This window comes from Lactuca serriola, chromosome 9, assembly GCF_051521515.1.
Source record: "Lactuca serriola cultivar US96UC23 chromosome 9, Lser_US96UC23_V15, whole genome shotgun sequence".
Taxonomy (NCBI): Eukaryota; Viridiplantae; Streptophyta; class Magnoliopsida; order Asterales; family Asteraceae; genus Lactuca; species Lactuca serriola.
In genome coordinates, this window is record NC_136416.1 from 164106272 (window position 1) to 164129191 (window position 22920).

General features: G+C 35.1%; 3 protein-coding genes and 1 long non-coding RNA gene across 6 annotated transcripts; 1 reads left to right on the top strand and 3 right to left on the bottom strand.

Moving 5' to 3' along the window:
• Positions 1-770: 770 nt before the first annotated feature.
• Positions 771-2773, bottom strand: LOC145076240 (uncharacterized). Its single transcript, XM_079022188.1, has 2 exons — positions 2709-2773; positions 771-1206 (listed from the first exon to the last, which is right to left on the bottom strand). The coding sequence occupies exons 1-2, from the start codon at positions 2771-2773 to the stop codon at positions 771-773; spliced, it is 501 nt and encodes a 166-aa protein (XP_078878314.1).
• A 418-nt stretch (positions 2774-3191) lies between these two features.
• On the top strand, positions 3192-5398 carry LOC145073895 (putative LRR receptor-like serine/threonine-protein kinase At1g53440). Of its 3 annotated transcripts, XM_079020368.1 has the most exons (5): positions 3192-3357; positions 3475-3608; positions 3753-3951; positions 4032-4198; positions 4803-5398. In XM_079020368.1, exons 2-4 carry the CDS (start codon positions 3594-3596, stop codon positions 4163-4165), a joined length of 348 nt encoding a protein of 115 aa, XP_078876494.1. In that variant the 5' UTR covers positions 3192-3357; positions 3475-3593; the 3' UTR covers positions 4166-4198; positions 4803-5398. The 3 variants fall into 3 exon arrangements, with proteins under 3 accessions (XP_078876494.1, XP_078876493.1, XP_078876495.1); XM_079020367.1 differs by having other exon boundaries at positions 4032-5398; XM_079020369.1 differs by lacking the exon at positions 3192-3357 and having other exon boundaries at positions 3383-3608; positions 4032-5398.
• A 3021-nt stretch (positions 5399-8419) lies between these two features.
• LOC145076242 (protein unc-13 homolog) lies at positions 8420-12133 on the bottom strand. The gene is made up of 9 exons (XM_079022189.1): positions 11971-12133; positions 11734-11844; positions 11440-11649; positions 11087-11188; positions 10988-11008; positions 10576-10671; positions 10371-10375; positions 8847-8935; positions 8420-8490 (listed from the first exon to the last, which is right to left on the bottom strand). Exons 1-9 carry the CDS (start codon positions 12088-12090, stop codon positions 8420-8422), a joined length of 825 nt encoding a protein of 274 aa, XP_078878315.1. The 5' UTR covers positions 12091-12133.
• Positions 12134-15602: 3469 nt separating this feature from the next.
• Positions 15603-17190, bottom strand: LOC145073939 (uncharacterized). The gene is made up of 3 exons (XR_013691607.1): positions 17145-17190; positions 16479-16533; positions 15603-16292 (listed from the first exon to the last, which is right to left on the bottom strand). It is a non-coding gene; the product is annotated as an uncharacterized LOC145073939 (long non-coding RNA).
• Positions 17191-22920: the final 5730 nt, after the last annotated feature.

The window sequence follows — 22920 nt, forward strand, 5'->3', positions numbered from 1 at the left end:
CCCCTTAGCTCACATATTAGTTCCAGTTACACAAAATGACATGGTTACATTAAAATCGCCAACATTTGCCAATAAGGAAACATTTTTCAAACACATGATAAAGGTAGAGCACAATTAAGAACTATATTAATATATTATTACGGTATATGTTGGTACATATTAATTCATCATATTTTCTTAATTTTTCATTTACGCCTTTTATTGGACAATTGGGTTAATTATAACAACTTAATTTCCCCATTTCACCAAACACAACTTATTTGTTATTGATTATTCGTAGATAACGAAAACTAATGACATAAAGTGTTATTAGCGCATGATATAATCGTGGACAAAGGAATAATTTAGGTGTAAAATTTTGATGGTGTGTGTTAACCATTTCAAAAAAAAAATTAATACCTTTTCATTTATTTATTTTTTATTACGCGGTCTACTTTTTTAGATATACCGAATGTGTCTAGCAGTATAGCTTGATTTGCTTGAAATTCAATTAGGATCTACTCGAAACCATTCTGGATACCATAATCTGAACATCAAGAGACAAAACCATCAATGGCTGACGCTCAACCCGAAAATTTCTAATTCTCCCCCACTTAGAACACTGACCACTACTCACTGGTGTGAAACCCAAACGTAACTTAACCAACAGCCCCTGATGCTTGAATGATCCCACACTCAAATTTTAAAGATCAAAATATTGATGCTCCAACTAATACCTCAACAACGAGCTATTTCCCTTGGCGCTTTCATCCGCCAATCAATAACGATTACTAAAACCACTGAATCCTGACAATACTGAATAACCATCCTGTGGGGCCCTGTCCGCAAATCTCCCACATAATACCCTTCTTCCCAAAGTGCTCCAAACAAATCTCTAGCTCTCGTTTAATTCTTTCTTTATCCCGTAGTAGTGTAAGATATTTCACTACATGCCCTGTCTGCTTAAAGACTCCAAATGCCCTCTCGATATCCTTTCTCGCCGATTCCTGTTTTTTTGTAAACAACTTTGCCTTTTCACTTCGAGGAACCGAGTATGCCTTCATCAATGTAGAATAATCCGGGTGTATCCCATCACCAAGGTAGTAATCGTATTTGTACGTGTGCCCGTTCACCGTGAACATCATATCAGGTGTTTTGCCGGTCCAAATATCGTTGAAAAAAGGAGACTGACCAAGAACACTAGTGTCGTTGTTATACTCCGCTACTCTGAAAAATGCATGCCATATCCACAAATCTTGAGATGCAACAGCTTCTAGGATGATAGTTGGTTCACCTATATCTCCTCGAGTGAACTGACCACGCTATGCATTTAGACATTTTTCCCAAGCCACATGCGTACAATTTAGACTGCCAAGCATACCCGAAAACCCATGCCTCTCTTCATGAGCCGAATATAATATCTCAATATCACGTTGAGTAAGTTTGGGCAAATATTGTTCGTGAAAAACCTCATACACAAATGCAGAAAACCAATCTACACATTCAACTCTCGGATAATTTCAAGTATTCGTTAGATGCATCAAATGCCATACCGTATCCCAAATATCTAAGAGCAGCTGCACATTTTTGTATACTACTAAAACAAATTCTTCCTCTAGCGTCGGGTTTTTGTTTGAAAAAATCATAACGAGATTCTAAAGCATTACTAATACGTAAAAATATAGCCTTATTCAGACGGCAATGACGTTCGAACGAGTCGTCATTATAAAGACAATTATCGACAAAGTAAGCACGTGCCAATAAGTCGTGTGCGGCTTGGTGATCACGATTGACGACCGCCCTTATACGAGCAACATTCGAACTTTATTCGTCATGAATGTGTTGTACAACGTTGAAGAATGTCTCGACGAATTCTACGTCGTCATCCGAGTCAAAAGTTTTTAAGAATTCCATGTGTTTTGTGGAATCAATGTGCATGTGTTTTGTGGTTTTAGAGAATGAGAATGAACGTGTAAGTTTCGAAAATAAAAGGTTTTAGAGAATGAGAATGAAGATTTTATATGTACTGAATTGAGTTTGAAAAAAAAGGCCAAATGGTCGTTCAACGGTCGAGAAAGCAATCACCAATCAACTTTCGCGTTTAAAATCGTCGTAGGCAACACAAATCATAACGACCACACCCGACCACGATTTGTCGGGGTGGTGTGCACGAATTTTTCTCGTGGCCACATGGATCACGGATGATCTCGTTGAGAGATACCATATGGTCTTAGTTCTCAAATAGATACAAACGTAAGATTTAAATATATAAATAAATACAAGGTAGAATTTATAAAAGCAATAGACAATAAGAGATGGTATAAACAGGTTCTAAGTACATTTATTTTTTGTCAGAAATCTATTACTTTTACTTTTACTCCATCCTTCCCTAGTTTCAATTATTCACAAATATAGTAGAGACATACGATTGAGTGAGAAACACAGCCATATTACCTATCCACGACCAGCAAGAGGTAGAGCTGCAGAGGCGACGGAGACCGGCAACATGTGATCGAACACAGCGATTAAACGACTGAACAAGTCAACGAAGGGCCAAGAGGAGGTGGAGGAGACTGTGAGATTGGAGAGTAGACTCATGGGAGAAATGAAGGAAAGTTCGAACGGTAACACTTTGAAAGGGGTTTCGATTTTTTGAAAGATTTTAAACTTTTTTTTTTACTAAAATTTGGAGGTTATCAAATTTTTTGAAAAATAGAGTTAAGACCTACATTGATGCTGCCTTATTTTTAATTTGTGAATGTAATCGGTAATCGTAGCCACCTATATCCTCCATCTTGTCTTTGTTTCCTTCATAGTATAATACATTTATTGGGACGATCTTTTAGGTGAATGGAAGATGGCACGCAGCAGTTTTTTTATGTTTCTACAATAAATTTGCGGCAGTGTACTTTGGATTTGAATTTCCTGCAATCTTCTCTTGTGCTGGTGAGTTATTAATTAATGATGCATTAATTTGACCTTACCTTTCTTTTAAATAGACTGAAGATTGTGCATATGCCGCATGCTTTATATGTGCTGTTAACGGAATAAACAGAGTTGATGAAGCTGAAGAACTTCCTCTTGATGAATGGCGAAGGCAATTCTTTTGTTGTATGTTTCGTTTCTTTTCTTTTTCAAGATTCTGAGTTATTCGATATGTATTTGCGAAGAATAACTCAACGAGATTGTTTGATCTTATCCTGCAGTGAATAGTCTTGGGGAAATAGCCAAACAAATGGGGAAACATGACTTTGATTTTAGCCTAAACCCATGCGATGGAAATCCCAACTGGACTAGTGAAATGCATCTGTATAAGTATAACAACACTCTTGTCTATGTTTGCTCATACCCTGGTGGTGTTTGTCATGTCGTTGCCATGTAAGTTCTATGATTTCATTTTTTATTTAATTTTGTAGTGGCTATTAATTAGCAAACGTGTAATTTTTGTATAAAGATAAAATTGAAGTGATCAAAACTTGCTTTATATATAAACAGATCTCTCAAAGGACAGGATCTTGAGAGTGTTCTTCCATCGTCTCTAGCAAAGTTACATTACATAAGTGATTTAAATGGAAATACTTCTCAGTTTCTGAATCTTGGATGATGTGCTTTTGATGTCTATGTACAAGGTTTGACTTTAAAATATATATTCATGTAAAGGACTCCATTTTAACTTTAAAATGGAAATAAAATAACAATGCGCTTCTAGCACAGCCATATGCAGAATGCTTGTAGTTAATTAGATTTTCCTTTTCTTTTTTCCATTTTTGTAGGGGGTAAGTATATTGAGGAATTTTGACATCACAGTTGAAGCAGGTAGGGTTGACAAGGGACTAAAAAAAGAAATAAAATACGTCTTTGTCAACAACGTAACATTAGAAATTCGTTTTCAATATGCTCGAAAAGCTACAACAGCAGTCCCAAGTAGAGGATCATATGGCCCTTTAATATCATCTATTTCTATGGTGTCTGGTATGTTATTGTTCCTACTTTAATCTTCCGTTTTACTGCTAATTAAGTTTATAATGACACTGTTGTTATTTACTATTTAGACCTGAATCCTCCAATTGGTGACAAAAGCAAGAAAACTATTGTCATTGTTGTGGTGGCTGGAAATGTGTTCCTCATTCTCATAATTCTTGGTGTTGCACGGCTGGGGTTTTATTATATACACGAGAGCACATGAAGTGGGAAAGAGGTTTAATTTGATTATTACTCGGTATAAGAAAAACTATCCCATTCAAAAATATGGTTATCATATAAATTATACAATTTTGAAATTTTGTGGCAACCCTTTGATATCATTATATATAGTCATATAATTTAGGGAAAACCTTATAAAAACTGCACATATTTTCATCTGTTTTTTAAAAAACCACTATAATATATTTTAATGCACTAAAACCCTTATATTTTCTGCATGTCTTATTTAAGTCTTTTTGACCTTAGAAAAACCCAATTTATTTTCATCTAAGCACTAAAAAAACCACTATATTATTTTTTTAGTATATCAAAACTCTTATATTTTTTGAAAATTTTTATTCTAGTGAATTGTATACATCAAACCGTTGAGAATCGATTACCTAGCATTTTTTGCTATCCAGGGCTTACTTGAACTCAAAGTCTTAAATTAGACATTTTAAAAATATAAGGGTTTTAACGTACCAAAGAATAATAAATGGTTTTTTTATGGATTTGATGAAAATGTATTTGGTTTCTCTAAGGTTTTCCCTATAATTTACGCGATATCTTAGTATTTTTAGTTATATTTGAGTCATAATTGTGGATTTTGTTACTTATAATGTCTAAATTTTATTTCATAGTAGCGAAGACATGCTCGGGAGAAAATGAACTGAAATGTTGTGATGGAAACTGGAGAACAGGATACATTCATCAAAGAAAAAAAGTCAACTAAAGAGAACACCAAGGCACAATAACACCTTTGACAGGCGCGGTCTGTCATGATCGATATGAATACCAGATAGAGTCCAATACTGATTACTTCGAAGGTACGCAAAGGAGTCGCCGCCATGATATGATACTCACCTCACCACGACGCATTGGTGTGTATTTTGGAAACTCTATAAATACGGACCTCATTCATTAACCGAAGGATACAACGATTATCATTCAAACTTTGAAGACCAAAGAACCCTAACCCTTTGGAGACGGGGGATTGATATTGGATCAAGATTCGAAGAGATCGATATTGGAGCAAGATTTAAAGAGATTGAGAGTCAAAATGCATTTAATCATTCGGTTTTGCTTTGGTTAATCATGTTTAATAGCGTTTACTTTGTTTTTTTTTTTTTTATCTATTTTTCTACTTTAGTTATGGGCTAAAGAACTCTTTACTTTTGTTTAGAGTAGATAAACCTCAAGATTATGTGTTGATTTCAATGATATTGGATCTAATTTAGTTTGGTTATTATTTATGTTTGATTGATCATTCACTTTTCATGTTAGAGTAATGATTTTTATTGATAACTAATTGTATGGGTGTTAACTAATTGTATGATCATTGTGTTAGATATTCATTAACTATTAGCAGTTTAACACTAAGAAATCCGATCAAGATAACTAGTCATTATCAAATTTGGCAACCAACTTATAAATCATTGCACTATAACGAAATCAATCATAGGGGAGATGTTAATCAAATCTAAACGGAAATATTAATTATATGCTACTTTAATTTGTTATTTGTGTCGTTCTGTTTAGTTTGAATTAATAATTGTTTGCCATAAGATTATTAAAAGTTACCGTTAGATGTTTATCAACTTTAAAATCAGAAAACCTCACCTTTTATAGTATTTTACTATTTTTCTAGTTTAAGTAGTAGTATATATGTTTATTTGAATCATACTCGTTCTCCAAGTGTTCGACAACTCTTTCTTACCTAAACAATATTATTTCGCGACTAGGTATACTGTCTATTTGTATTTTAAACTAGTTGAGATTTAATAGAACTTATAAATATAAATCTAGTATACACATCACCCCTCCACCCCAAAATGCACAGCCAGATAGATAAGTACGTAGTTTGTAAGATAACATTGATTGTTTCCCATTAGATTTGAGAGGATTTGATTGGCAGGTGACTGTATTCGCCTTTAGAAAAATCAAAGATAACACATATAACTTTTCAAATTCAAATAAACTTGGGGATTATGGTTTTGGTTTTGTTTATAAAGTAGTGAGCTGCAAAGGTGATGGTTATAAAATGTGTTTTTATAAAATATTTCAAATAGGCACGCAGTGTAAATGTTTAATTATCATAAAAGCTTATGCATTGAAGAAGGTTTCTAAAATATTTTTTTTATTTATTTGATATGATAAATAAACTCATAATTAATTTTTTAGAACACTTAACACACTCTATAATTAAATCCTACTCCTACACTACATATTTGCCCACCATGAGACTTGAACCTTAACTCTTAGGGAACAGTTTTTCAAATACATGATACCGCTAGAGCATAATTAAGAATTGTATTAATGTATTACTACGGTATGAGTTGGTACATATTCATTAATTAATATTTTCTTAATCTTTCAAAGCCGCCTTTTATTGGACAATTCAGTTGATTATAACAACTTAATTTTCCCTATTTCACTAAACACTACATATGTGTTATTGATTATTTCTTAGATAACGAAAACTAATCACATAAATTGTTATTAGCACATGATATACTTGTGGACAAATATCGAAAACTTCAATTTATGAGCCTCCTCTAACCCCACTAGTAACTGGAACCCATACCTTGCTACACTAAGTCAGTAACCCACGACTATCTTGGACAAATAACGAAGTCTGACCCCTGATCCTTTCATTTTTCCAATTTTCCCTTTTCAACCATTCCACTTGACTGCTTGAGCCGTCTTGATCATATATAACAGTTGAGTAACTATAACCATCCTCAAACACAGATCTCCGATGGGTGTACTTGCGACCTTGAGACTCAAAGCGTCGGCCACAACATTAGCCTTCCGACGGTGATACAATATCTCACAATGAAAATCCTTTACCACCTTGATGTTGGTCAAATAAATCGTTGATCCTCAGGAGTGGATATTCGTTCTTCACCATTGGCTTGTTCAACTCCCGGTAATCAATATACATCCGGTGTGACCTATCCTTCTTCTTCATGAACAAGATTGGTGCTCCTCATGGCAAACTACTCGAACTGATAAATCCCTTGTCTAGCAGCTCTTGCAACTGCGTAGACAACTCCTACATCTCTGGAGGTGCTAAATGATATGCTGCCTTGTAAATCGGGGCCGCACTGGGAACCAAATCAATCCAAAACTCAACCAGCTGCCTCTCGGAGGCACTCCATGCAGGAAATACATCGGGAAAGTCTCGTATAATGGACACATCACTCATGGTTGTTACCCCCTCAACCCAAGTATCCATCACATACGCCAGAAATCAAGAACATCCCTGACGAAGATTTCTACTAACTCTCGTACTAATGAAGATATCTCCTAGCTCTCGCAGCTGAATAGAGAGTCAATCCATGCTAAGCACCCTCTCCATGAATTACTAGTTCTCCCCTACTTGGGGTTCGAACTCTCACCAACTGGTGCTCTCAATTAATTATGGCCCCATTTGTAACATACCAAAAATCATGAATAACAATTTTCATTTTTAAGTTAACCAAATCCATCAAATATTCATAACAACAATAGAAATGTATGATAATGTGAAAATAGTTATCAGAGTACTATCCCAAAATACTAAATATGCTAAAAATGTGTGGATGCACTATGATCAGGCATGGCCCTTGCTCTTCGAGATGGAAGTACCTGAAACATAAACTTCAACCGTAAGCACACAGCTTAGTGAGTTTCACCAAAATACCACATACCATACATGCAATGGGCCTTTCCCGTCATCCATCGGGCGTCGCCCAACATTAGGCCTTGCCCGGTACAAATCTGTCTTTATCATGTGATGGGGCCCGCCCAACACACTCATCAAGCCTCGCTTAGCATCGGGCCACACCCGGTATACATACAAACACACACAACAAATGCAAGAGTCACATATACAATTATCATTCTAATAAAAATAATAAATAGGCCGATATTGGTGCCTTCAACCTACCAAAACACCGTGAGAAGACTCACCTCAATCTGATGAAAAGCAATCACACACAAGATACTGCTACAACGACTCCTCACACCGAACACATTCAAACCAACCTTAATCAATATTTAGGGTAATAAACCACAACTAAAATCCCAAATCATAATCCCTTTCACAAAGGGTAAAAGACCTTACCCTTCCTAACTTAGGCCAAACAAGTCATGGCCCAAACCATCCCCAAGGTCCAAAATGGACCAAACTAACCCCAAGACCCAAATAATGACCCAGAGGTCCTTCAATGAGTACATTAAGCGTACCACCCCTGTTATGCACCGCGTACAAGCTCTAAAAGCAAGGGGAAAACGGGGTTGAAAAAGTACGTTGGGCATACTCATTTATACTCCCTGCATACTCTCCTGATGGCCAAAAATCACATTCAACACTTACTGTATTACGTCCAAAAGTCCAAATCACAGATCTTGCTCTTGGGAAACGTCTTAAATGATAAATTCGTCAACTTGATGCCTTTGCATGGCCCAAGGAGGCCCAATACTAATTTCTAACCTTCTAACTCCATAACATAACATCAATTCTTGCATGGTTGAGTTAAAGCCATCAAGATGCCATTTTTTTGCATAAAACATCAAGATCTACTATCCTAATCTTCTGGAGTAGCTTATACTCACATGAATCAACTTAAGAGACCAAAATATTCCAAAAACCCTAACTAACTAGATCTAAGAGATGATTCAATAAGGTTGAGACTTTATACCTCCAAGAGGATGATTAAGGTGAATAGATTCTTGATCCACAAGCTTCAAATCAACAAGTGCTACTCTAAAGGGTTCTTTTTTCTTCAATCTGTACCAAAAACACAGCAAAACACACAAAAAGGCTCAATACTCTCTAAAAAGGGGCTAGGTTTTTGTGGGAATTGCTTTGGGACGAAGGAGGTTGATGAAGTTTTGTGTCATTTCCTCATATTTTGACCTAGTTGGATGACGAACATTCATGGGTCATGCATGTCCATAAAGCATGTATTTTGATATTCCCTTAAGATCCCAAGAAGCATTCTAGAAGGTTGGAATTGAAGGCTTAGAAGATTTAGAGTTGAATCTGTTAAGTTTTCTTTTTATTGTTTCCACGGTCAAGCGATTTGCCTGCCAAGGCATGGAGTCTGGTTTGGTTCGTGACCGTTTTGTATGGACTGTACCACGACATGTTAATGATTTCTGGTTTGGGTCGCGGCCATTTTGTCTAGACTATACCATGAAATGGTAAAGCATTTTGATCAGGATAAAGTAAGGTAGCCACGACATGGCCTTTGGTTAGCTACGATGTGGAAGGCAGTTAGAGTTGACTTTGACCATTGATCTTCGCCATTGACTTTGGGAATGGTTTGAATTTTAGTCAAATGGCTAATTTCATTAGGTAGACTGAGAGTTCTTGTGTATGATTTGTTAGGAGTTGTGTAGAACCCGCTTCTTGAATGTATGAGCTGTTTAGTTGTCGACTGTATTTGCGAGGCGAGTCTTCTGAGTATACTATGTAAGTTGCTAGACTCTCTTTGTGACTTTAGCATGAAAGACCACGAGAGGACCACACTACTAGAAAAAAGGCCTTTTACGACGCTCATTGCGCGTCGTAAAACGCTCAGACGACGCGCAAATGCGCGTCAAGGAAGGCCCTGTCATAACGAGAGACGACGCGCATTTACGACACACATTTATGACACGCAATGCGTATCATTAAAGCCGCTGTCAAGAAAGGCCATGTCATAAATGAAGATGACACACATTTTTGCATATCGTAATTTTTATTTTTATTTTTTTTAAAAAAAAATTATTTATAGGCTTACTAATTTTCAAATTAAATTTGCATTTCATGTCTCATAATAGAAAATAAAATACCATATACAAAAAATACATTCCATTGCATAAAAGTTAATGTCATACAAAATAAATAATAAAATACAATAAATAAGAAAGATAATTCATTGCACTAAAATGCAAATACAAATAATCATGGCTAACTACATAACCTAATACTACGTTGCTATTAAGGGACATCATCATAACTCACTAAAGGTCTTGGAACAATGTTCGCATCATCAACTCTTACACCAACCTTGCTTTAGTAGACGACTTTCACACAATCAATATTGAAATAGATGCTGCTCAGGCCACCATAGATGTTGCTCGAACTTACCGAGCTCAAACTTCCTAACCAAAACCCAAAACCAAACAAACACCATATCAGACACAATATTTAAATCAAAAATAAAAATGTAACGAACAGAACCTTGAAAATCATAAAACAAAACTTAAAATTTACATGAATTAACCTTCCTATATAAGTGCTCCAACCTTGTGTGGGCCCAATTCCTTGAGAATGAGGAAGAAAAATTTGTAAATAAGTTAGCAATAAATAAATTTTTGGAATTGGAAATTAAATTGTTTGGATAATATCATGAAAATAAATGAAGGATTTCATAAACCAACCTGTTCTCTTGCCAAATTTACCCATCCACCATAAACATAACCAAGGGCAATTCCTGTAGGTATGCACATGTAAAATATTCCCAACCAAGTTGTTCTCTATAAGAAGAAAAAAAAGATAAATATGTTATATTTATATAGGGGTATTATCGTCATATGTAGAAGTATTGGGTGATTTGTAGAAAAAGATGGAACCTGAGATAATTTCTTGAAAGATTCATTCATTTATCTCCTTCGATAACTCTATGTATGTATTGAAACAATGGAATGAAATCAAATGTTTCTGAGTGAGTCGGATTAAAATTTTAAAGATTATTAAACATAACCGGTTGCTAGGAATAACCAACCAACAGAAGAATTTAAAATAGACAAATAATAAGCAAGAGGACTTTAATTAAATAAAGTACATTATTACCAGCAATTTTGCTTTCACAAACTGCAAAAAGAAAAAAAAAACCTTAAATTTATAGCTCTTGAAATTACTATAATAAACTAATTTATGATTTGTTATTACCTGGCGGAATAGCGCCCATGCATAACAGGTGTGATGAATAGTCTCTGTTATTCCCAAGATACGCCGCGTTGACTTTAGAAGTTCAAGTATTTCTTCCACTTCCTGCATACATTCATAAAATATAGTTGTTTGTTATGCATCATCATCATATGCTACTTCCATTTCTTTCTTAAGGCTTGTTAAATCTACCCAAAAATGTAGCCACTTCTTGCATTTAACTCCACTAGTAAATACAACATTAGAAGTTTAATGTTAATCATGCTACCATGGTTTGTAAGGGTACAGGTGGAGGGAGGGAATTTAATCAATTTATAACAACATCATGCTTAACATTGGATATAAAATTTACATACCTCAGTTAGTTTCCCCTCATCTAGAACATCAAAAATGCTGGAAAGAAGTTTCTCATATAATCTGACATTCAAATGATACCCATCTGCCCAATGACATACTTCACCAGTTAAGTCACCACGAGCTGGCCTCTCTGCAAGTGCAATGGCAATCTCCCTTAGAGATCTCAAACATTCTATGCATTGAAGTTCACCCACAGAAGGTGCAAATGACTGAAATAAGACAAATTTAAAAAATGATAAAGTAAGAGCAATAGAGCATAGCATATGTAAAAACTAAAAAGATCTCATTTTAACCTCAGATTCTTCAATTCTTGCCAATAGAATCCTCATTTCACTTGCTTTGCGACGAGATTCTCCAAATCCCACAACTGGGTGATTCACAAGTCCTTCCTCCAACATATTCAACTGAACTAACACAACATTGGATCAAACATCTTACATCAATATTAGTTAAAGTTGAAAATTTACTTATACATGCCCATGAATAATACGATAAGGCTATGAAACAAAACAGAGAGAGAAGGGACTGACTTGTCTCTTTTGCCATCTTATGTAAGCTTTTTTGTCAGAAAATTCGGTTCGAGAAACACATGATAATAACTCGAGAGGAATCAAAAGAGCATCCATTCTTTTCCCCACTTTTCCAGCCATTGCATTGAGTAGCCCTTATCTTGTTCTAATGTCCATCGCCTCAGAAATCTGTGTTTACATTATACCTCCGTGAAATATCCAACATGATATGCAACATGATTAAAAAAAATAGTAAATACCCATCACATGCACAAGAGATGGATGAAACTTACCAAGTTTTGGTAGCATTGCACCTACAGTCTCTTGGTTGACTTGTACGGGTGATTCATACATGTGTTGACCTCGAAAAGAATTGAATAAAGCTGAAGGGGTTGATTTTTTAGGATCTAATCAGGATATGCATTCAAGAGGCCAGAAGTTGACTTCTAACTGAATCAGTTTTGAGGATACTTAAACTCTTGACTCTTGTTAATATGAACTTAGATTGTACATGTGTCGAATTTATGGTGTATAGCAATGAATGGAAGCTACAATAACGTGATTTCAAGATTATTGAGTACTAAATCATAGCTAATTTCTTGAATTAAGGATGAAATTTGAGTTTAACTCATATGATGTATTATGAGATGCAAAGTAAGCTTGTACTAAATCATACCTGTATGCGAAGGACTACATCCAGAAACATCGACGACAAGAGAGCACCTCGATCTAAAAATTGTAAGAGAGAGAGAGAGAGCATTCAAAAGGAATAAACATGGGAGTTTATTAGAGCGAGAGAGATGAGAGATGAGAGAGAAAGAGAGAAATGAAGGGGAAGAGTAGCTGCAACCCGTAAACTTTACCTCACTGTGTCTTCGGTTGTGTTGTTGAAGTAGGCCCAGTAAAGTACGTAGTCAATCCAACTTCCTTCCACACAATCTTCTTTTCTCAATCCCAATTCCGGGAAGTTTTTGGTCATTAGAGCCAACCATCTTCTCCCCAAATCACTCAAAACCCTAACCCCTAATTCACTAATTCAACAGTGGGATTAATTTTGTATTTAGGGGAAGATAGAGAGGAAGAAGATGAATACGAAAGTAAATATGCCAGAGCAGTCAACCATGTTATGTAATTGCTTCACCGTTGGGCCCCATCGTGAGTTGCAGCAGGGCGTTGTCAACGTGAAGAGTCGCAGACCCCCAATCACCGGTTCTATGGAAGATTTTGTGAGGGACAAGAAGCGGTGATAGAAACTAGGGTTTTTGTGGGAGACGGAAAAGCAAAATAAGAAGCGAGCCTGATTCTTTGGTCACTGATTTTATTTTATGGAGCAAGAAGAAGATAGCGTCGGGGGAGAAGAAGATAGATCCGACGAAGGTAAAAAATATGGAGCAAGGAAGAAGGAACGTGAATGGCCAGTGGTTGTGTCTAGGGTTAGAGAGAGAGAGAGAGAGAGAGAGAGAGAGGATGGAGAGAATGGCTCTGTGCGAGAGATAAGGCGACCCATAGGATCAGAGTGAGAAGCGGGGTATTCAAAATTTTAGAATTTTAGATCCCTCTTTAAAACGCACGTTTTGTTAAAAAAATATAAAGCGACATTTGTAGACGACACACACTTAAAATAAGCGCCCTCCGTGTTTTTAATTTTGTTTTGTTTAACACTAAGCGTAGGGCACGCACAAATGCGTGTCCTCTATCCTTCAAATTTTGGAAAATTGACATCGATTTTTAGGGCACACACAAATGCGTATCCTCTATTAGCGCGTGTCATTGATTGCGCGTCGTTAAAGGCTGTTTTTCTTGTAGTGCCACGACACTTGTATGAGATACCATGGGAGGACCATTGTAGTTGTACGAAAGACTATAGGAGAATTACAACAGAGAGTGATTGTAATATTGTGGGAGGACCACAACATTCACACGTTATATTTGTTATGTATGATATGTGGTATTTTAGGGAAACTCACTAAGCTTTGTGCTTACAGTTTCATTTTTAAATGTTTCAGGCACTTCTGGTTCCAAGGGAAAGGGCCATGCATGATTGCATTGCATCTACCGCAGATTTTGCACTTATGATTTTATTCACTTTGATGTTATTTTAAAACACCTTTGTCACTCTGATTATCCTTTGGAAGTAATGAATTTGTGATTTGGTTTATTATAGAAATGAAATTTTTACCTAATATTTTGGGACGTTACACAAACAAAAAATAAGTGGTGTACTCAAGAAAACTAGGTTTTCCTAGGACTAAATCTAAGAAAGAGAAAGAAGGGAACTAGAAATCCTCATAGATATCTTTTAGAAACTATTGAAGATACCATCTCATTTAGGGCTTTTAGACGCAAAACTAAGGAGCAGATCGACGCTCTTGTCCATTTCCCTATTATAGTTAATGAGACTAAGGTATGTTCCCTAATAGAGTTAATCGAAATTCTACGAGATTAATTAGTCTTAAGGAAGCATTGTTTTGTAACAAGAAGACGGATTCTTAATGGTGGAATCTTCAGTCCTAAAAAAAACCATAATCTGCTCGCAATAACAAGAACTTAAGAAGAAACCAAGGAGCAAAGAAAGGGCTCACAGAAGTCAATCTAGCAAATTTACAACAACTGAACCCTAGATCTGGACAAATGTCAGATCTTTTGCGAAATATACACAAGAAATCTAGATCGACTCAAAAGAGTCAGATCTACAAGGAATCACGGTCAAACAAAAAAAATAGAAAAGGAAGGAAGAGATCAGATCTACAAGGAATCACGATCAAACAAGAAAATAGAAAAGGAAGGAAGAGATCAAACTCTACCTTGATATTCAGTTAGGCTTTGCTTTTAAAATGACTTTTGAAACTTTTGGCTTTTCTAAAAAGTCAAAAGTTTAAAAAGTTGTTTGGCAATTGAAAAATATCTTTTAAAATAGTTTTTTGAAAAGAAGAAAAAGGATGCTTTTAAGAAGTCACGTATGTGTGACTTTTGGCAACTTTTGCCTTCTTTCCCTTTTCCCCTTCAAAAGTTTAAACAAACACATTTTAAAACCATCTTTTGGAAAAAGATATGAATCAAAAAGTTCTTTTCTAAAAAGGACTTTTTGGGCTGAAAAGCTAAGCTTCTGATACCATATAAAGAAACTCAATAACACACTTCTAACATAATCGGTTCTTCTTGAATCAAAGAACCAGATTATTTTCATGTACTTACAAACAAAAATCCTCACTACAAATATCCTATTATGCTCTTTTATAACAAATATTAACACTCATTAAGAACTCATGAACAAGAACTACATATAGCTTGACACCCTAATTTTACAGAGAACTTTGAGAGAGTATGAGCTCACGTTTTGTGTGTGTTGAACTAACTAAGCGAAAAACTCAATAGTTCTTGTATCAGTTAGACAAACTACCTAATACACAAATATAACACAATACTCACCTATATATATACTTACCAATACAACCTTGCACTTTGTATGAAATGTTATGTTTACTAAATTTATATATTTCAACATAGTGGTGTGTAAAATAATTAAGAGGGTATTATATTTATAGGAACAAAAGATGCCACTTCTATATAGGCACAAAAGATGGTTGTCCCGTTGAGACAACCATATGATTATATAGTTAGCGGACAAAATTAAAATCACCTTTTAAACCATGTAGGTAGAATTCAACACAACGGATAATATATAATATTCAACTCTTGATGGTAACTTGTAGCGAACATAAACATAGCTATCCATAATTTTGGTAAACTAGGTCTTCTTGGTAATTGGTTGACTAAAATGGAAGAAAATAAAAAGTTCACTTGTTGATTCCATAACATTGCCCTAAAACTTAAACAGAATATAATACTAATTTGGTCACATATCCAAACTAATAATATTCAATAGATAATATAAAAGAAAAGACGACATCATTCAATATAATACTAATTTGGTCGCATCTCTACTTGGTTACATAGCCTGCAGACATCAACTGAATGAAGATTAATCCAGAAGCGAGAACCATGAACAAAATGAACGACCCATTACTCATAAACCTCGAGCAGAAGTCATCCATAACAAAAATTTGATGAAAAGCAATCGCCATAGCAATGATTGCAATAAGAATGGCTTTCCTTGCAAGCTCCTCCATCTTTTTCCAGATTGTGGCTCCCACACTCATTTCAACAACAAGCACATTCATGGAGATGCATAGAGCTATCAGGTCCGCATAGATGAACACCCAATCGCCATCTGTCTTCCCAATGTTTGCAGGTCCTACTGGGAATCGTAGCAGACACATCCCACTGTTGAACGCTATGCATCCAGCTATCATCACCAAAGCATTACGTTTATCCATCCTGTTCTGCAGCTTAAGCCATTAATCAACTATTACTACTTACTATATCATATAACTTAGTGTTAGATGAAAGGAAAAGTCAACAAAGTAAATTAAACATCCTCAACAAAAACTTGTGGGGAATTTCATGAATCAAAGTTATCGCTAATGAAGTTAATCTAACAGCATGGAATCGGAAGGATGAAACTGTACCTGTTTTGATGCCCAAAAGACTTTGTTCAATATGATGCTCCGGTGAGAGTCAAACCTGCAGGAGTTGTGAAAGAAAAAAAAATGTAGGATTAAAACGTTAATCTAGCGAGGGATTTGTAAAAAAATGAGACGAAATGTAAATCAGGGATTTGATTTTCGGAATTTTTTTAGCAAAGTAGGACGGACACACACACAGATTGAGGTGGTGGTGGTGCAGGTGAGAGAAAGCAGCTGGTGTTCTCCGGCGAGAAAGGGGACGAGGGGAGGGTTCGAACAGAAATTAAGGTGAGATAAATCGGATTTTCCGGCAGGTAGGGTTGTGGTGGGTAAAAGGCAGGATGAGCTGGAATTTGGTTTTGTGAATGGGAGGGTGGTATAGCTTGTCTGCAGCGGGGTAGGGGTGTCCGATGGGATTGTGGTGCATGACAGAAAGGGAGGAAATGGAGTGAGGCGGAGTGAGTGGTGGTATATGCAAAGCTGATGGTTGTGTTTATGACTTTACGGTGGTAGTGTACGGTGGGTTATCAGCGGCGAGGTGTGGCTGTGAGGGTTTATTGTTAGAGGAGGGAAGAGTGAGTGACAGCGGACGGCGGTGGACCGGTAACAGAAGATGAGAGAGGGGGGACGATGGTTGGAGAAGGAGAGGGAGAGATGAAGAAGACATACCTTCATGACCTTGCAAATAAGTTTTGTTGTGAACGAGTATTCAGAATTGTCTTATTTATTGGGAAATCAATGTACGAAAAGAAACAAATAAACAATACGAATATACGTTGTTTTTTTTTTCTTTTTTAATATTATATTTTACTTTGCTCCCTGAAATATAAACCAGAAGAAACAAGAAATTCTTTTGTATTATTGTGAAAGGTTATCGCATACCTAGTAAAATGGTCTTTGTTGCATTTTTAATTTTTCACCATCTATTTTTTTTTTCTTTTTAAAATTGCATAATATCCTATGTATGTATATACAACCATTTTCAATTTTTTTCTTGCCAAAGCACTCTTTTGACAATCCTACAAAAATACCATCCCAATTAGTATTTTAAAACCTTTCATCTCATATAAAATAAATGTTCCTATAAAAAGCTAACCACTACAAGAAAGAGAGGCATTAGTGACAACAAAAATCGTCGTCAAAGTGTTATAATTTCATATACAAATACCAAAATAAACAAAAGTGTTATAAATTTATGTCACAACAAGTCTAACATACAAAACACAAACTAATATTCCGATGAACCATCATCTCCGCTCCTCCCGTTTCCTCATTGATCGTCACTTTTTGGTTTTCCAGATTGAAAAAAAAAGTATAAAGTTTCTCCCTACACGTTGGGTCATTTAGAATTGAATGAAGATTTTTCAACTACATAATAAATAACAACATATATAAACTTATAAGTTTAACTATCAAGCATAAACAAAAACTACCAAAATACATTGCTACTTCTTGAACTTAAATACAAGAAATTCCAAAAGTACATTTCTATTTTTTGTACTAGGGACATAAAGACAATTACCAAATCAACGTGCATTTATTGATGCCAAAGGATATTGTTATTTTTAAACTAGGGAAAAAAAATCAAAATACATTGATATTTTTTGCACTTGGAACATAAACACAATTACAAACACAATGACCAAATCAACATGCATTTATTGATCATTATATAGATATATGAGACTTTGAAACTACATAGTGTAGTTTTATAAAAAAAATGGTAGCTTATTTTCTACTTATTTTGTGCTAAAGAACCTTAAATATAAGAAATACCAAAGTACATTGCTATTTCTTGCCCTTAGAACAAAAACACAATTACCAAATCAACATGCATTTATTGATACCAAAGTACATTGCTATTTTTAAATTAGGGACATAAAACCAAAGTACATTACTATTTCTTGCACTTGGAACATAAACACACTTACCAAATCAACATGCATCTATTGATCATTATATAGATATATAAGACTTTGATATTAAATAGCCTTCTTTTACAAGAAATGGTAGCTTACTTTCTACTTAGTTTATGCTAAAGAACCTTAAATACAAGTAATACTAAAGTACATTATTGTTTCTTGCACTTGGAACAAAAATACAATTACAAGAACAATTACCAAATCAACATGCATTTAATGATACCAACTTGCATTGCTATTTCTTGCACTTAGGACAAAAAAAGCCAAAGTACATTGCTATTTCTTGCACTTGGAACATAAACACAATTACAAACATAATTACGAAATCAACATGCATTTATTCATCATTATATAGACATACGAGACTTTGAAATTAAATAGTCAAGTTTTACATAGGATGGTTGTGACTGTAGTGGTGGTTGCGATGGTTGTGTAATCAGCAGGATAGAAAAAGGTTTTCGGTTGATGACTCTGATATGTAATACTTTCTCGAAACATGCTCTTTCTTTAGCAAGTGATAAATCTCTTTCTTCATTTAACCCTTGTGTTTGTTCTAAGAGCTCTCGTATTAACTGATTCCGTGTTTCCCTAATGTGATTAACAATTAAGTATAAATAAACACTTATTTATATGATAAAATTATAATTTAATACTTGCATATTGTTTCTTGGCTATGTCACTAACAAATACACCATTCTTATCGGTATGAGTAGTGTGGAATGTATCAACTCTCTTCCAGTTTTATTTTAACATTAAAACTTAGATTATATTTTAAATAAATAATTACATATGTTGTACGTTACATTTTTAGAGCAAGTACTTCTATACGATCTCGACCCCTCACGGTTTGCGTACTTTTGCAATTCACAGACTTTTTTGTTTCTTGTCGAAGTAGTTATGTGTTTATCCGTTTGGAAATACTCGACTTCTTTCCTCAAATTATCAACATCCATATCATCCAGGGGTGGCTAATGCTCTCAGGATATCCTCATACCCTCCAATGCTCAAAAATATTATTTTGCATAAACTTTACACTCTCTAAAACCTTTTAATAAAACCGCTTCAAAACTCTCTAATAGCCTAACAGCCTCTGGATCCAGGGCTGATCAAAATCAAACTTTGTCAACAAAAGAGTAGCTAAATAAAAACCATTCATAATAAAACATATGAAATATTCTTATATAAATAATTTACCCTTGTATATTGTTTTACTGTATCCTTTATTACAGGGGGACTTTTTTCCAACTTCTTGTATCAAAAGGGATTATCCGTCACATTATTTTCCTAATTTTACGTGCAAACACATATTTTGGTTCTCATACAGGATCAAATTTCATATCCCTATCATAGTCAAAGTCATTTGGTTTTCCCTTATTATTTCAGAGCACCATTTCTAGCTTAATATTTTTGCTTTTTCCTCTGACTTTCCTCTGTGGCACAACTACAAGTATAATTAAAAATTATTAGAAATTGCATTCTATAATAACTATATAAAAATAAGGAATCAAAATTCACAGTAAGACTTACCATCTTGCTCATACTGATCAGGACCTCTACCTCCTAGGCATGGTGGGTCCCGAGCTCCATCACCCATATGTCCCTAGCCCGTAACAATAGCCATGGTGTATAGAAAAAAGATCCATATCAACGTCGTTATAGTGCTTTACTTTAAATAACATTGTCAAATAATAGCATCGTACTTATAGAAAGTACGTATACATTCACACACAAACACAAACACACACACACACACACACATATATATATATATATATATATATATATATATATATATATATATATATATATAATACACAATAGCATCCTACTTATACCAAATACACATACTTTCACATATATATACCATATATAAACCAAATACACATATATTCACATATATATATATATATATCAAATACATAATAGCATCCTACTTATACTAAATACATACTTTCACACACACACACATGTGTATATATATATATATATATATATATATATATATATATATATATATATATATATATCAAATACACAATGACATCCTACTTATACCAAATATACAAACTTTCACATACATACATAATAACATGCTACTTATACTAAATACGCATACTTTCAGATACATATTATACACACATACAAACACTAAATACACATACTTTCTCATACATACACAAAATACACCTACATTCACAAACAAATATCAAATATACACACATATGCCAAATTTCACATAATATATACAAACACGCATATTTTGCATATAATCTCGAAATTAACAGTAAATAGAACCTCTGGTGGTCGGAAATTAGCAGATGGTGCAGTGGTGGTGGTAGTCGTCATCAGTGACAACAATAGTCGGCCGGTGAACAACAACATTTAGAAAAAAAACTGAAAATCAACATTTTCTGTAACTAATCTTGAATATAAACTGCAAATGAAGGTCATAGGAAAAGAGAGAGAGAGAGAGAGAGAGAGAGAGAGAGAGAGAGAGAGAGAGAGATGAGCAGAAAGATGCAAATTATCGTCGGTGAAGCTCAAAATGTCATCAATGTTAATAGCCAGATCGTCGCCGAAATCCAATGGTTGAGGTGGTTGGTCGGTGGTCGAAGGAAAAAGAGGAAAGAAACAGGCGGGCATTCGTCAATCGTTGATGTCGTCAAGCTCGAGAAGAAGAATATTGAAAAGGAGGCAACAACAGGAAAGAAAAGTGTGATGGAAATGGGTAAAGTTCATAGACCAATAGCGGTGACACACAACCAATACCGACGAAAATAACCAATAGTTGCAACAACTTTGGAGGGAAAATATGTTGCATCATTTTTTGACCTTTTTCTCATTGGAATTGGGTTTGTGCGAAAAGGAGGCCCCAACCGTTAGATTAGACACTCGATCAGACGATTGGGATTTACAAGAAAGGATTCATGCAAATTCAGTCCCTAAGGAATTATCGATGACCCTTTAGTAATGACAAAGACCTTTAGCGGCGACTCAAGCTTGAGACGCTGCTAAAAGTCTTTGTCGCCACTAAAGTTGTCGCTGGCAATGGCATAATTTCCTGTAAAGAAAAAATATATATAGTATAGTTTTTCATGATTATCTTGTATTATGTAATTATTGTTATAAAATAAAAATGAATATACTTAACATTTTATAAATTTAAAACAAAAGGAAAAACTTTTTGTAACATCCCAAGATTTGTCATTTATAGTCCCTGGGGATAGAAGGGTGAAGCCATGAAAGTCTAAGGGCTAAATTGCAATTATTGGGATCAAGAGGAGTACGTTGCGCGTACATAAGGGTACGCTGAGTGTACTAGGCGTGCCCTAGTACGCGGGGCGTACACTTGTGTACACTGGGCGTACTCATGGCAGAAGGAAACCCCAATATTTAGGGTTTGGGGACTATATAAGCAACATTATGAGCACAAGACCCTCCCTTACCCCAGCCTCCACTGCTTAGAGTCATTTTCCCCAAACACTAGCCATTTCCTTGAGTGTTTGAGCTCTTTGAGTGTTTCTTAAGTGTTTTAGGAAGAAAAGGTTGCATCAAGGAGTTGGAGAAGAAGATCAAGCTTGTAGATCTGAAGTTGGTTTGTGCCCTAGAAGCTCCAGAAAGTAAAAAGCTTGGAACTTTATACTTGTATGAGATAGATCTAGTCATTTTAGCTTTATGGAAGCATTCTTGTCCTAAAATAGTGTATGTTATGATTTGGATGAAATGAGTTGTCCTTTCAGACCTTAGAAGAGGTCCTAAGTGATAAAAATGGTGTCCCAATAACTAGATTTGTCTCATGCATGAAGTAGGAAGTTCTTAATGGATTAAGACCATGTGTTAAGAACTTTATGGACATCCAAAGTTGTGACAACCCGAAATTTTCATTTGTATAATTTCCATAGTCAAACGCTTCAGATATTAGTCAAAAACATTTCAGTACATTTTTGGTCGGATTTAAGTCTGTTTGGTGTTTTATTTTATTTTTCGTCAAGAGACTAAATAAAAGGAAGTGTCGTTATTAATGAGGTGTAGCAAACAAAACAACCACCACCTTAACTAGGTGTTTGCGGCCAAACAAGGGGAGTTTGGGCCGTAAACACCATGCTCCCCGAGGACTCATGCATATAGCATGAGTTTACACCCCTTTTCTCTTATTTCCCACTTCCCACCTCAAGAACACAAGATTTTTCTCTCAAGTATCATCACACACTCCTTCTAAATCCGCCAAAAATGTAAGTTTTTCTTCCTAGATTCTTTCATACAACACTTAATCTAGTGTTTTTACATCATTTCATCCTTGGATTTTCGATTTTTACATAGATCTTCAAGTGATCTTCAAAACACCAAGAACACACTAGTGTTTTTGGGTCCTAAACACTCTTACAAGCTTCCTATAAGTAATTATACTCTTCGTAACTAGTTATTGCTTAGTATGCTTATAAATCCATGGATTGAACACCAAAAACCCCAAGAACATGTGTTTATGGTTTAGGGATCTCCCAAAACCGTAAACACCCCCAAAG

Coding starts and splice junctions, on each gene's coding strand:
- LOC145076240 (XM_079022188.1), bottom strand. CDS start 2,773: ATGGAGGATATAGGTGGCTACGATTACCGATTACATTCACAAATTAAA. Junction 1,207..2,708: donor AAAAATAAGGCAGCATCAAT/GTAGGTCTTAAC, acceptor TGCATTTTTCAG/AGTAGCGGAGTATAACAACG.
- LOC145073895 (XM_079020367.1), top strand. Junction 3,952..4,031: donor ATCTATTTCTATGGTGTCTG/GTATGTTATTGT, acceptor TTTACTATTTAG/ACCTGAATCCTCCAATTGGT.
- LOC145076242 (XM_079022189.1), bottom strand. CDS start 12,090: ATGGCTGGAAAAGTGGGGAAAAGAATGGATGCTCTTTTGATTCCTCTC. Junction 11,845..11,970: donor TAAGATGGCAAAAGAGACAA/GTCAGTCCCTTC, acceptor GTGTTAGTTCAG/TTGAATATGTTGGAGGAAGG. Junction 11,009..11,086: donor CATGGGCGCTATTCCGCCAG/GTAATAACAAAT, acceptor TTCTTTTTGCAG/TTTGTGAAAGCAAAATTGCT.